The sequence below is a fragment of the Medicago truncatula genome, chromosome 3 (genome assembly GCF_003473485.1).
Source record: "Medicago truncatula cultivar Jemalong A17 chromosome 3, MtrunA17r5.0-ANR, whole genome shotgun sequence".
NCBI classification, from domain to species: domain Eukaryota; kingdom Viridiplantae; phylum Streptophyta; class Magnoliopsida; order Fabales; family Fabaceae; genus Medicago; species Medicago truncatula.
This window is the reverse complement of record NC_053044.1, coordinates 16355168-16370058: the sequence shown is the minus strand read 5'-3', so window position 1 is coordinate 16370058 and position 14891 is coordinate 16355168. Positions and strand designations below refer to the sequence as shown.

At 32.5% G+C, this 14891-nt stretch overlaps 1 protein-coding gene across 1 annotated transcript; it reads left to right on the top strand.

Moving 5' to 3' along the window:
* The first annotated feature begins 372 nt into the window (after positions 1-372).
* Positions 373-1857, top strand: LOC120579519 (zinc finger MYM-type protein 1-like). Its single transcript, XM_039831935.1, has one exon. It carries the CDS (start codon positions 373-375, stop codon positions 1855-1857), a length of 1485 nt encoding a protein of 494 aa, XP_039687869.1.
* The last annotated feature ends 13034 nt before the right edge of the window (positions 1858-14891 follow it).

The following is a 14891-nucleotide window of genomic DNA, read 5'->3' as shown; positions in this document are numbered from 1 at the left end:
TTCATTCTTTTACGTGAACTGCTTATGTTTTGATAAACTCTTTTGAGATACTTATTGGGCCTGCGTGCCGAAAACGTTTATGATTTATGTTTATGATTTTCCGCTGCTATGTTAAAGATATTTGTGAAGGTTAAATCATTATTTAACTGTTTTGGATTACGTTTCTATGTGATATCCCGTTTATGGTTTTTACTCTGATAATTGTTTAAGAAATTTGTATATTGGGAAAACGGGGTGTTACACCATCAAGTTCAAAAAGAGCTCTTGGCAATTCTTTCTAGTAGAGTGAAAAAACATATTCGTGAGGAAATTGGTGATTCCAAGTTTTGTATCATTGTAGATGAAGCTCGCGATGAGTCACAAAAGGAACAAATGGCTCTTGTGTTAAGATTTGTTGATAAAGATGGTTTAATACAAGAGCGATTTTTTGATATGAGATGTGTTACCAGCACTACATCTTTAAGTCTTAAGGAAGCGGTATGTGATATACTTTCTCGACATAACCTTGATGTTTCTAACCTTCGTGGTCAAGGGTATGATGGTGCAAGCAATATAAGAGGAGAATGGAACGGTTTACAAGCATTGTTTATGAAGGATTGTCCTTATGCATACTACATCCATTGTTTTGCTCATAGATTACAACTTGCCTTGGTTACTGCATCAAGAGAAGTCAAACCAATTCATAAATTCTTTGAGAAACTGACTTTTATTGTCAATGCTGTTTGTTCTTCTCCTAAGAGACATGATGAGTCACAAGCTGCCCAACTAAAAGAAAATGAATATTTGTTGGAAATTGAAGAGATTGTACCTGGTAAAGGTGCAAACCAAATTGGTACTGTGAAACGGGCAACAGATACTCGATGGGGATCACATTTCAGTTCTATTTGTAGCTTGATCCGCATGTATGAAGCAACTTGTTTTGTTTTAAAAAAAATTGCAAAGGAAGCAACAAATTATTCTACAAGTGGGAATGCTGACAGTGCTTACAATTACTTGAAGTCATTTGATTTTATATTTATCTTGCATTTGATGAAAGAAATTATGGGGATAACAGATGTGCTTTGTCAAGCCTTGCAACTACAAGCTCAAGATGTAGTTAATGCTATGTTTCTAGTTCGTAACACAAAAACTCTTATTCAACAATTGAGAGAAGATGGTTGGGATAAATTACTTGCTAATGTGAGATATTTTTGTGTAAGACATGCTATTGAGATTCCTGATCTCGATGATTTGCATTCAACAACAAGATTTGGACGCTCTCGTCTCGAAGAGAACCAGGTAACAATAGAGCACTATTTTAGAGTTGAAATATTTTTTACTACCATTGATAAACAATTACAAGAGTTGAATAGTAGATTTAGTGAGGAGGCAATGGATTTGTTAACTCTAAGTTGTGCTTTGACTCCTAAGGATAGTTATAAAGCTTTTGATGTTGATACTATTTGCACTCTTGTTGATAAATACTATCCCATGGATTTCAATGATCAAGAGAAGATTCACTTGTGTTATCAACTCGAGCAATTCATTGTTGATGCCCGCAAAGAACCATGTTTGAAGAATTTATCAACTATTCAAGAATTATGCTCGTGTTTGGTTGCAACTGAGAGGAATAAAATTTACTTCTTGATTGATAGACTACTCCGCCTTATCATGACTCTTCCAGTTTCTACAGCCACAACTGAGAGATCTTTTTCAGCAATGAAGATTATCAAGACTAGGTTGAGAAACAAGATGGGAAGTGGGTTTCTAAATGATACCATGACAGTTTATATCGAAAGGGAAATTAGTGCAAGTATTAGTTCTGAGTCAGTTATTGATGATTTCAAGTTAGTTGGATCGCGTAACGACTTATTTTAATTTCCTAAGGTATGTAGTTTACTTTTTTGATTAAACTTTGTGCTTAGCGTTTATTTCAACTGAAAAATTTATATTTTATATATTAGAGTATATTTTGTTGGCCCAACCCCGATATTTTTTCTAGCTCCGTCACTGTGTGTGACCATGAACAGCTAATTTATTCACACGACAATTGCCTTCACAGAAAATATGAGAACTTACCACTTGAAGTTCTAAATAAAGACAATTATGCCATGGTTCCTCAAACGGATGAGAATAATATCTAGGTTCTTAAAATCTTGAACAACGCTAGTAGAATCACTCTTTAGCAAAAGCATACGCCAAATTATTCCTAGCTTCAAAATTTAAGATTAAAATAAGATTGGATTTACAAATATAAATATCAAAAAGAGGTATTTTTTTAAGAGGAACAAAAATAGGTAATTATCTTATCTCTACGAAGTGGTGAGATTTTAAATAAGTAAACTTACATAAAATTTGCTTATGAGTTTGAGTTTAAATTTGAACAACTGTAGAGAATAATTTGATATGAAATACTATTTGATATATAAGATACAAGCAATAAATCCCTAAATTATAGAGAGAGAGAAAAAAAGGTAAAGAAAAAGGGGTATGTAGAACATTAGTAATTTTAAAGAATTGTAACATTTCACATAAAAGGAATTAAATTTTATATATTGTAAATTTCAATAATAAAGAATGGAAAAACAAAAAAAATAAAGAAAATACTTAGTAAGTAAAAAATAATAAATGGATAAATTATTAAACAGGAGAGAGAAAATATTAGAAGGGTAAATAGCAAATTGCTAAATTATTAAGAAAAGAGAATTTTTAAATTTTTATTTTATAATTAAAAATGGAGGATATAAAATCATTTTTATTGATGACAACTTTCACCAAAATACTTAAGTTTTTTTAACATTATTTTTTAAGTTTTATAATTAGTAATATATCATCAACTATGTATAGTGATCATGGGATATGATAGCAGAAGTAAAAAGAGCTTCATAACATAATATTATATATTTGTTTACAAGAACTATTTTATATTGTTGTATAGTAATAAATAAACTTTTTGTAAGCATATTGGGCCAACAACACCTATTGAGAGGTCAATTGTGACATGTTTGTCTAATTAGGTAACATAATTTTTACGATTACTGGAAAGGTTCTTATTCTTTGGCATCATTCACCTCTGTTTTAACGTTTGTTACATGTGCTGGTTAAAATATCTCGAGTTATACTTTTATCATCAAAGTATTAAAGAACAATTGGAATACTAACATATGTTTAAGTGTGCAGATCAAAGAATGAATCTATAATTAAAAAACGAACATATAAAGATCATCAGAAGGAACATGAGAAGCTTAGAAGACTATATAGTAGAAGATCTAAAGAAAGGTCAACCAGAAGCCAACGTCCTTAGAAGAAGGATGCCTCACAGAAGCTGACTGACATACTTGGACGATCCTCAGATTTGAGAAAATCCTAAAACCCAAAATTCACGTAGGCTTTGTCTTATTATGTGAACTATCCCTATATCATAGTATCTGATAGAGTAGTTTGTTTGTCTTCTTTTGTCTACGTGTGCAAACAAACAAAGAACCTCAAGAACAAAGAGAATGCAACGGATAATTCTTCTTTCAGCAAAAGAAATTCAAAGAACTTTTCAACGGAAATATCTATATCATACAAAGGGCCAACGTTCTTGATTGAAGCTTCTCAACAACTCTATTTACACTGACACTCTTCTCCAACGTCTCTCAAATGACTGCCTATATAAGGAGTTGAAGACCTGAAGCAGAAGTAACAAGACTTTGCAATTTTACTATGCCATTACTCTATCAAATCAAATAACACAAAACACTTATGATTTTCTTACTCAAGTTTATATCTTAGACATCCTAAGTAGTCTGTTCATTTGTTAAGTTTACATTACCATTGTTAAATCCAGTGTAAGAACAAATTAATTTGTTTACAACTGTAAACAATTAGAAACTCTCTCACTTGTGTGCTTGAGCATATAAGTCTCTTGGTGACACCTTGAGCAACTAGGAAGTCTCAATCAGCTATGATTGATCAAGGAAGTCTTTAGGAGTTTTCCTAGAGCAAACGGAAGTCTCTTGGAATTTTCCTTGAGCAAGAAGTCTTTAGGTAGTGTCCTAGATCAAGAAGTCTTTTGCAGTTGTGCTTGACAATTAATAAGTCTCTTGGAAGAGTCCTTGAGCAATTTGTAATCCAGAGTGATTATAGTGAAATCTTTTGGAAGTGCAAGGGGACTAGACTACTCATATGTTCTGGGAGGAACCAGTATAAAATTTCTTTTTGTCTGCTCTCTCTCTCTCTCTCTCTCTCTCTCTCTCTATCTATCTATATCTATCTATCTATCTATGTTTGTGTTTTACAAAAATGAAGGAGCTTAACCTCAGAACACAGGAGTATTCCAGTCCGTCAGGGGTAGCTTATGTTGTTAACCTTAATTTGTAACACATGGAGCTCTCTCTCTCTCTCTCTCTCTCTCTCTCTCTCTCTCTCTCTCTCTCTCTCTCTCTCTCTCTCTAATTCAGACTAGATTTTTCAAATACTTAGAAAAAGAAATAACGAAAAGCCAACACAATTCAACCCCTTCTTCATGTGTTTTTCTCACCTTCAGTTGGTATCAGAGTACGGTATATGCTCTGCCACTTAACTGTACCACAGATAAAGATCCAGTGAGAAAAACATGGATGTCTGTAGCATCATCACTCCAGTCGGGGTTTCAGAATCTGACAAACAACTAAGGTTGTTTGGATATTCTCTAACTGGAAGGGCAAAGGATTGGCTGGAAACATTACCTAGTGGTACTATCGGGACTTGGGATCAACTCAAGAGAGAGGTCTTGGACAAGTATTTTCTTACTGCAAAATATTTTGCGCGGAAGATGGAGATTTCCAGCTTCAAGCAACAAGAGGGTGATGTTCTTTATGATGCATGGAAAATGTTCAATATATTGTTAAAGAGGTGTCTAGGTCACAAGTTTTATGATATGGATATCATGCAAGCTTTCACTACGGGACTCACGCCTGATACACAGATGTTGTTAGATGCTTCTGCATGAGGAACCATGAAAATCAAGAGAGCTGGGGAAATATGGGAGCTGATTGACAACTTGTCTCTGAATGAATATCGTGCACACACTGATGAAGAATTTGCCCCGAAGAAGAAAGGTATTGAAGCTTATGTTGTTCTGACTTTGCTTGTTTTGATGATGTTAGTCATAATTTATTTTCATGATGTTTCAAAGTTGTTCATAATTATCTTGTTTCTTGATAATTTAGCCTTAGAATATGTTACAACACCTTAGCAATTTGTGTCTTTAGCATTATGTGATTCCTTGTGGTTCATGCAAACTTAATTCAAATTTACAAAATGGTTTTCTGAACTAATGAATCGATTCATTTTGGTCTGAATCGCATCACACAAAGTTTCTGACTTTGAGTGAATCGTTTCAAACTTTGAATTGACTCACATCTGAATCGACTCAAAAATTGTCGAATCATATCATAAAAACCTTCCAACTTGTGTTGAATCGATTCAAAATAATTTGAATTGTATCAATCTTCATCCTGGGTTCTTTTGAATCAATTCGAAAACTTGTATGATATGTATCAATCTTCATATCATTTCTCTTCTCTCCACCCTTGTCTTCAGTTGTCTGAAATGATTCAAGCATTTAGTGAATCGATTCAAACAGTTTGTTTTGAACAAAAATTTGCACTTGCCTTCCCTTTCTATATATACTCACTTCCTCATAACACCAAAATTATTCAATCATTTGCATATATTCTCTCTAGGTATCATAAACTCATTGTTCATAAATTCTTCAAAATTAAACATTTTTCTTATAATCACTTTGTGCTTTGAGTCATATGCCTTTCTAGGGTGCTAGTAGGGATTGAAAGTTGATTCTTTCAAGGAAATTGGTTACGCTTAATCAAGGTTCCAAATTGAAGTGAATAATCTCATTCCACCTCCAAAGATCTTGGGGCTTCTTTCTAATTATTCTTGTGTTCAAGGGGATCCATTTGTCAGGCGTAGCATCGAAGAACTTGAGTGAAGAGTTCGAAGGGTTGCACAGGTATATTGAGGATTCGAAGACACCATGAAGCACCAAATTCCAAGTTTATTTGAAGTTTGGGGGAGTGCTTACGAAGGGGTTGAAGAAATAGGATAGTTCCAAGGAACTCTTGTAATAACATTTGTATTCAACATTGTTACATTTGGTGGATGACCTTTGTGGATGCGTTTCCACCAAGAAGAGTTGTCGTAGCCCGAAGCAAGGACGAAAGGGTGAACAACTATAAAAATATGGTGTCGTTCTCTTTTCCTTATCCTCTTTAATTTTTTTAATTGTATATGTTAATTGATCTAAGTAGTTTTTGATAAAAATTGATCTAATTCCTTGAGTTAGGTTATTACTATTGAACTTGGATCAATTAGTTTCAATTCCTATACAATTCATAAATTGCATATACATTGTGTAATTGATAGATAGCTTGTTATATTTCCTTATAGGTTTGGATTTGAAATTGTCTAGTTTTGCAAATTGTTCAAGAATTGTTAATATTTGATTGTAATAAAATTTACATTGTGAACCTCTCATTGGCGTAGTCTTTAACTTTTTGTAATTGTTGTGATTGTTCAATCTTGTTTCCAATTAGTCAAAACATTTCAAATCATTTTTGGTAAAACTCCGTAAAACTTTTAAAACCGCTATTGACCCACCTCCTAGCGCGCAACCTTATTGGCTATATAGACCAACAATATGATAGATCTCAACATTTAGGATGCTTTCCTTGCTACTAACAAACTTCTTAGCCTTCTACAAGGAATACATGTGACTTTTGTGAGCAAGCTCATGAAAGTGGTGCATGTTTGAGGTTATCAGAAGAGCAGGTAAGTACATGGAAAATTTTTCTAGGCAACAGAGAAATCCATACTCCAACACTTACAATTCAGGTTGGGCAAATCATCCTAACTTTTCTTAGTGAAGTAACAGTTCTCTACAACCTCCACAGACAAACCCCCCACCCCCACCCGAAGGAACTCAACAACAACAACTTAGGGCACGTCTAGAAGAGATGATAAACCAGGGAATGAAGAACACCCATGACCAACTCGAAAGGATATCCAAGGATCAGGAAGAAACTCAGAGAAGGACCGATGTTGCTATTAAGAACCTAGAAGTGTAATTGGGTCAATTGTCTACTGAAAATTCAAATATGACAAGATCAGGATTTTTTTTAACTCTAGATAATCCTAGGAGTTACAAAATGATGGAAGTGGAATAGAAAGAAGTGAAGGAGATTGACTCTCCGATGACCGACAACAAGATCCTGGAAGAATTAAACAAAATGGTGAAGGAATTAACCACTTTCAAGGGTATACTACAAACCAGGAAAGTCACCAGAAACTAATGCTGCAATAACCTTCCAGAGTACTTATTCTCACTACCAGGTAAACCAACTTATGTCAAGTTGGTAGCTGCTACCAATAACAATCGCAAGAAGTATGAAGACGACTCTCCAAAGAAAAAGGAAGACCCTAGTTCTTTCAGTGTGCTAGTTACCGTCAAAGGAGTCTATATGGGATAAGTGATGTGTGACCTCGGATCCAGCACAAACATGATGTCACTATCATTTTTCGACAAGATTGGAGGAATGGAGTTGAAACCTTGTGAAGTGAGGATATGACTTGCTGATGGTTCTCTCAAACATGCTCAAGGTGTAGTAGATACTGTGAATATAGACGTTGATGGATTCCCTTTCCGTATGGAGGTAGTGGTTATGGAAATGAAAGGTTTAGATAGAGTTCAAATGATTTTGTGGAGATCTTTCCTCGCCACTTCCCAGACTATAATAAATTTGGATCAAGGGGAAATTATCATCAGATCAGGAGAAGACTATATCACCTATAGAGTATCTGAAAAATATCGTTGCCTAAGGCAGAAAGGTGTGTCGAAGGAAGAAGTCAACCTAGAGGTTGAAGAGGATAAAGAAATCAAGGAGCCTGAGGGACGGGGGGCTCCCAAATACAAGTTAGGCATATCCGTCAAGCCTGAGACGTAAAAGACGTGCTGAATAGGAGACAACCTATTTCGTCAAGATAATAATTCAAAAGAAGTGATGAATAGGAGACAACCTATTGACCATCAGAACTAAGACGTTAAAAAAGAGCTGAATGGGAGGCAACCCATTAATTTATTTTCCTACTTTTTATTTTCTACTAAGCTGAGATTTCCTGAATAATCAATTTCATTTCTTAAATCTGTTACAAATCGTCAAGTTTATCTTATAAAATTTTATTCTTTGCGTTTATTGTAACGCCCTCTTTGAATTATTTGTTTTATTTGATTATTTTATTGAGTTTAGAGTCTTTTTGAATAATTTATTTGATTTATGATGATGTGTGTTATTTTTGTGTTATAGGTTGGTGTTTTAGTAGCATATTATATTATAGTATATATTATTTGGTGTAGAGATATTATGTTATTTGTTAGTATAATATATATGTTATTTGGTGTAGAAATATATTTGTTATAGAAATATATATTTGTTATTTGATGTAGAAGTATTATATATATATATATTAAAATAGAATATTGAGACTTTGGGGGCTGATTTGGAAATTTAGAAGAGTTTAAGAGAATAAGTGGAGTTAAGAGAAAATAGGTAGGTTAAGGTTATAAAAAGAGAAAAGTCAGAAGTCAGAATAGTTTTCCACGTACAATCAGTTTTTGGAGAAAAAGGGAGAAAACCTAGAGAAGAGGAGGAACGAGAAGAGAACCTTGCAATCAATTTCTTAAGGTAAGGGTGGGACTAACATTCAATAATCTTGAGTCTATGATTCTGAAAATTGTATTTAACATGTTGTAGGTTTAGTTTTTGAGAATTTGAGAATTAGGGTTAAGAGTGATGATTGTGATGATTTTGAATAAAAGTGAAATTGAATAATATAGGTTGCTTTTTCTGATTTTTCTTTTCATATGGATGTTAGCTTTCTAATGCCGTTGCTCTGCCGTCAAAACGATTTATAGAACTTGAGTTATGGTCAAATTACTGCACATAGGTCACAGTGACTTTTTATGAATTTCAGCACAACTTTGTCCGAATTTGAAATGCAATCTGGTATTGATTGGTAAAGAATATGTCTTAGGTGTAAACACGAAAGTTGTAGGTATAAATGTTATCCTTCTAATGTCGTTGGTCTGACGTCAAAACAATTTATAAAACTTGAGTTATGGTCAAATTATTGCACGTAGGTCACAGTGAATTTTTATGAATTTCAGCACAACATTGTTCGAATTTGAAATGAAACTGGTATTGATTGGTACAGAATTGGTCTTGGGTGTAAACACAAAAGTTGTAGGTATGGATGTTAGCTTTCTAATACCGTTGGTCTGACATCAAAATGATTTATAGAACTTGAGTTATGGTCAAATTACTACACGTAGGTCACAGTGAAATTTTATGAATTTCAGCACAACTTTGTCCGAATTTGAAATGAAAACTGGTATTGATTGGTACATAATTGGTCTTAGGTGTAAACACGAAAGTTGTAGGTATAGATGTTAGCTTTCTAACCAAGTGCAATGGTTTGTTGAAACCAAACTTCAACATATTGAAACCATTGCATGTGGTTGTTGAAAATGGAAATAAAAAATTATGTGGAGGTGAGAGTAGATGAATGAATTCAACATGTTGAATTCTAACGCAGGGGGCCACGTGGTTAGTTTCGATTGGCTGCTTGAATTTTTATCATCTTAATATTTTGGACTCAATTATTTCATTGCAAATAATTTTTATTTTTTTTTCACCAAAATTCGTGATTTCTTTTTCTCTATAAAAACAGACTTGGATCATTTGATTTGGACACAGAAGAAAAAAAAACTAAGTTTTTCATTCTCTTAATCTTATTATTAGCTTTCTATTAGTTTTTCTTTTGAAGTTTTAGTCTTTATTTAGTGAAATGGATCCCACTAACAATCAATTCAACACCCAAAATTCTTCTGATTACTCATTTAGCTACCAAAATCCCAGAATTCTTCTTCATTTTAATTTAATTATAATCGATAATTGTAATTTTATGTAATTATAAAAAAAAAATATATAAAATTAAATAAGAATAAGAAATAAAAGGTGGTGGGATAGAGTGTTGAATGAAAAAACTATTGGAGAGGTAAAAATTGAATGAATGTTGAATTAAGAGAGAGAAAATGATGTGGAGTGTTGAGAATTGAAAAAGTGGGTGTTGAGAGTTGTAGAATATGTTTAACCATTGTAAAGGGTCTAATGTCGTTGGTCTGACATCAAAATGATTTATAGAACTTGAGTTCTGGTCAAATTACTGCACGTAGGTCATAGTGAATTTTTATGAATTTCAGCACAACTTTGTCCGAATTTGAAATGAAAACTGGTATTGATTGGTACAAAATTGGTCTTAGGTGTAAACACGAAAGTTTTAGATATTAATTTTTGCTTTCTAAGACCAAGTGGAATAGGTTGTTGAAACCAACCATCAACATGTTGAAACCATTGCATGTGGGTGTTGAAAATGGAAAAACAAAATGATGTAGAGGTGAGAGTAGATGAATGAATTCATCATGTTGAATTCTGACGTGGGGGGCCACGTGGTTGGTTTCCATTGGCTGCTAGAATTTTTATCAACTTAATATTTTGGACTCAATTATTTCATTGCAAATAATTTTTATTTTTTTTATTTTTTCACCAAAATTTGTGATTTCTTTTTCTCTATAAATATAGACTTGGATCATTTGATTTGGACACAGAAAAAAAAAACCAAGTTTTTCATTCTCTTAATCTTATTATTAGCTTTCTATTAGTTTTTCTTTTGAAGTTTTAGTCTTTATTTAGTGAAATGGATCCCACTAACAATCAATTCAACACCCAAAATTCTTCTGATTACTCATTTAGCTACCAAAATCCCAGAATTCTTCTTCATTTTAATTTAATTATAATCGATAATTGTAATTGTATATAATTATAAAAACAAAAATATTAAATTAAATAAGAATAAGAACTAAAAGGTGGTGGGGTAGAGTGTTGAATGAAAAAACTATTGGAGAGGTAAAAATTGAATGAATGTTGAATTAAGAGAGAGAGAAAATGATGTGGAGTGTTAGAAATTGAAAACGTGGGTGTTGAGGGTTGTTGAATATGTTTAACCATTGTAATGCCGTTTGTCTGACTTCAAAACGATTTATAGAACTTGAGTTATGGTCAAATTACAGCACGTAGTCACAGTGAATTTTTATGAATTTCAGCACAACTTTGTCCGAATTTGAAATGAAAACTGGTATTGATTGGTACACAATTGGTCTTAGGTGTAAACACGAAAGTTGTAGGTATGGATGTTTATTGAACTTGAGTTACGGTTAAATTACAGCACGTAGATCACAGTGAATTTTTATGAATTTCAGCACAACTTTGTTCGAATTTGAAATGAAAACTGGTATTGATTGGTACAAAATTGGTCTTAGGTGTAAACTCGAAAGTTGTAGCTATGGATGTTAGATTTCTAACCAAGTGCAATAGGTTGTTGAAACCAACCTTCAACATGTTGAAACCATTGCATGTGGGTGTTGAAAATGGAAATAAAAAATGATGTGGAGGTGAGAGTAGATGAATGAATTCAACATGTTGAATTCTGACGTAGGGGGCCACGTGGTTGGTTTTCATTGGCTGTTTGAATTTTTATCAACTTAATATTTTGGACTAAATTATTTCATTACAAATAATTTTTATTTTTTTTATTTTTTCACCAAAATTTGTGATTTCTTTTTCTCTATAAATAGAGACTTGGATCATTTGATTTGGACACAGAAAAAAAAAAACCAAGTTTTTCATTCTCTTAATCTTATTATTAGCTTTCTATTAATTTTTCTTTTGAAGTATTAGTCTTTATTTAGTGAAATGGATCCCACTAACAATCAATTCAACACCCAAAATTCTTCTAATTACTCATTTAGCTACCAAAATCCCAGAATTCTTCTTCATTTTAATTTAATTATAATCGATAATTGTAATTGTATGTAATTATAAAAACAAAAATATAAAAGTAAATAAGAATAAGAAATAAAAGGTGGTGGGGTAGAGTGTTGAATGAAAAAACTATTGGAGAGGTAAAAATTGAATGAATGTTGAATTAAGAGAGAGAGAAAATGATGTGGAGTGTTGGAAATTGAAAACGTGGGTGTTTAGGGTTGTTGAATATGTTTAACCATTGTAATGCCGTTGGTCTGACTTCAAAACGATTTATAGAACTTGAGTTATGGTCAAATTACAGCACGTAGTCACAGTGAATTTTTATGAATTTCAGCACAACTTTGTCCGAATTTGAAATGAAAACTGGTATTGATTGGTACACAATTAGTCTTAGGTGTAAACACGAAAGTTGTAGGTATGGATGTTTATAGAACTTGAGTTACGGTCAAATTACAGCACGTAGATCACAGTGAATTTTTATGAATTTCAGCACAACTTTGTTCGAATTTGAAATGAAAACTAGTATTGATTGGTACAAAATTGGTCTTAGGTATAAACACGAAAGTTGTAGCTATGGATGTTAGATTTCTAACCAAGTGCAATAGGTTGTTGAAACCAACCTTCAACATGTTGAAACCATTGCATGTGGGTGTTGAAAATGGAAATAAAAAATGATGTGGAGGTGAGAGTAGATGAATGAATTCAACATGTTGAATTCTGACGTGGGGGGCCACGTGGTTGGTTTCCATTGGCTGCTTGAATTTTTATCAACTTAATATTTTGGACTAAATTATTTCATTACAAATAATTTTTATTTTTTTTATTTTTTCACCAAAATTTGTGATTTCTTTTTCTCTATAAATAGAGACTTGGATCATTTGATTTGGACACAGAAAAAAAAACCAAGTTTTTCATTCTTTTAATCTTATTATTAGCTTTCTATTAATTTTTCTTTTGAAGTTTTAGTCTTTATTTAGTGAAATGGATCCCACTAACAATCAATTCAACACCCAAAATTCTTCTAATTACTCATTTAGCTACCAAAATCCCAGAATTCTTCTTCATTTTAATTTAATTATAATCGATAATTGTAATTGTATGTAATTATAAAAACAAAAATATAAAAGTAAATAAGAATAAGAAATAAAAGGTGGTGGGGTAGAGTGTTGAATGAAAAAACTATTGGAGAGGTAAAAATTGAATGAATGTTGAATTAAGAGAGAGAGAAAATGATGTGGAGTGTTGGAAATTGAAAACGTGGGTGTTTAGGGTTGTTGAATATGTTTAACCATTGTAATGCCGTTGGTCTGACTTCAAAACGATTTATAGAACTTGAGTTATGGTCAAATTACAGCACGTAGTCACAGTGAATTTTTATGAATTTCAGCACAACTTTGTCCGAATTTGAAATGAAAACTGATATTGATTGGTACATAATTGGTCTTAGGTGTAAGCACGAAAGTTGTAGGTATGGATGTTAGCTTTCTAATGTAGTTGGTCTGACGTCAAAACTTTTTATAGAACTTGAGTTATGGTCAAATTACTGCATGTAGGTCACAATGAATTTTTATGAATTTCAGAACAACTTTATCCGAATTTGAAATGAAAACTGGTATTGATTGGTACAAAATTGGTCTTAGGTGTAAGCACGAAAGATGTAGGTATGGATGTTAAATTTCTAACCAAGTGCAATGGGTTGTTGTAACCAACCTTCAACATGTTGAAACCATTGCATGTGGGTGTTGAAAATGGAAAAAAAATGATGTGGAGGTGAGAGTAGATGAATGAATTCAACATGTTCAATTCTGACGCGGGGGGCCACGTGGTAACCTTCGATAGACTGCTTTAATTTTTATCATCTTAATATTTTGGACTCAATTATTTCATTGCAAATAATTTTTATTTTTTTTTATTTTTCACCAAAATTTGTGATTTCTTTTTCTCTATAAATAGAGTCTTGGATCATTTGATTTGGACACAGAAAAAAAAAAACCAAATTTTTCATTCTCTTAATCTTATTATTAGCTTTCTATTAGTTTTTCTATTGAAGTTTTAGTCTTTATTTAGTTAAATGGATCCTACTAACAATCAACTCAATACCCAAAATTCTTCTGATTACTCATTTAGCTACCAAAATCCCAGAATTCTTCTTCATTTTAATTTAATTATAATCGATAATTGTAATTTTATGTAACTATAAAGACAAAAATATAAAATTAAATAAGAATAAGAAATAAAAGGTGGTGGGGTAGAGGGTTGAATGAAAAAACTATTGGAGAGGTAAAAATTGAATGAATGTTGAATTAAGAGAGAGAGAAAATGATGTGGAGTGTTGGAAATTGAAAACGTGGGTGTTGAGGGTTGTTGAATATGTTTAACCATTGTAATGCCGTTGGTCTGACTTCAAAACGATTTATAGAACTTGAGTTATGGTCAAATTACAGCACGTAGTCACAGTGAATTTTTATGAATTTCAGCACAACTTTGTCCGAATTTGAAATGAAAACTGGTATTGATTGGTACACAATTGGTCTTAGGTGTAAACACGAAAGTTGTAGGTATGGATGTTTATAGAACTTGAGTTACGGTCAAATTACAGCACGTAGATCACAGTGAATTTTTATGAATTTCAGCACAACTTTGTTCGAATTTGAAATGAAAACTGGTATTGATTGGTACAAAATTGGTCTTAGGTGTAAACACGAAAGTTGTAACTATGGATGTTAGATTTCTAACCAAGTGCAATAGGTTGTTGAAACCAACCTTCAACATGTTGAAACCATTGCATGTGGGTGTTGAAAATGGAAATAAAAAATGATGTGGAGGTGAGAGTAGATGAATGAATTCAACATGTTGAATTCTGACGTGGGGGGCCACGTGGTTGGTTTCCATTGGCTGCTTGAATTTTTATCAACTTAATATTTTGGACTAAATTATTTCATTACAAATAATTTTTATTTTTTTTATTTTTTCACCAAAATTTGTGATTTC

Coding starts and splice junctions, on each gene's coding strand:
- LOC120579519 (XM_039831935.1), top strand. CDS start 373: ATGGCTCTTGTGTTAAGATTTGTTGATAAAGATGGTTTAATACAAGAG.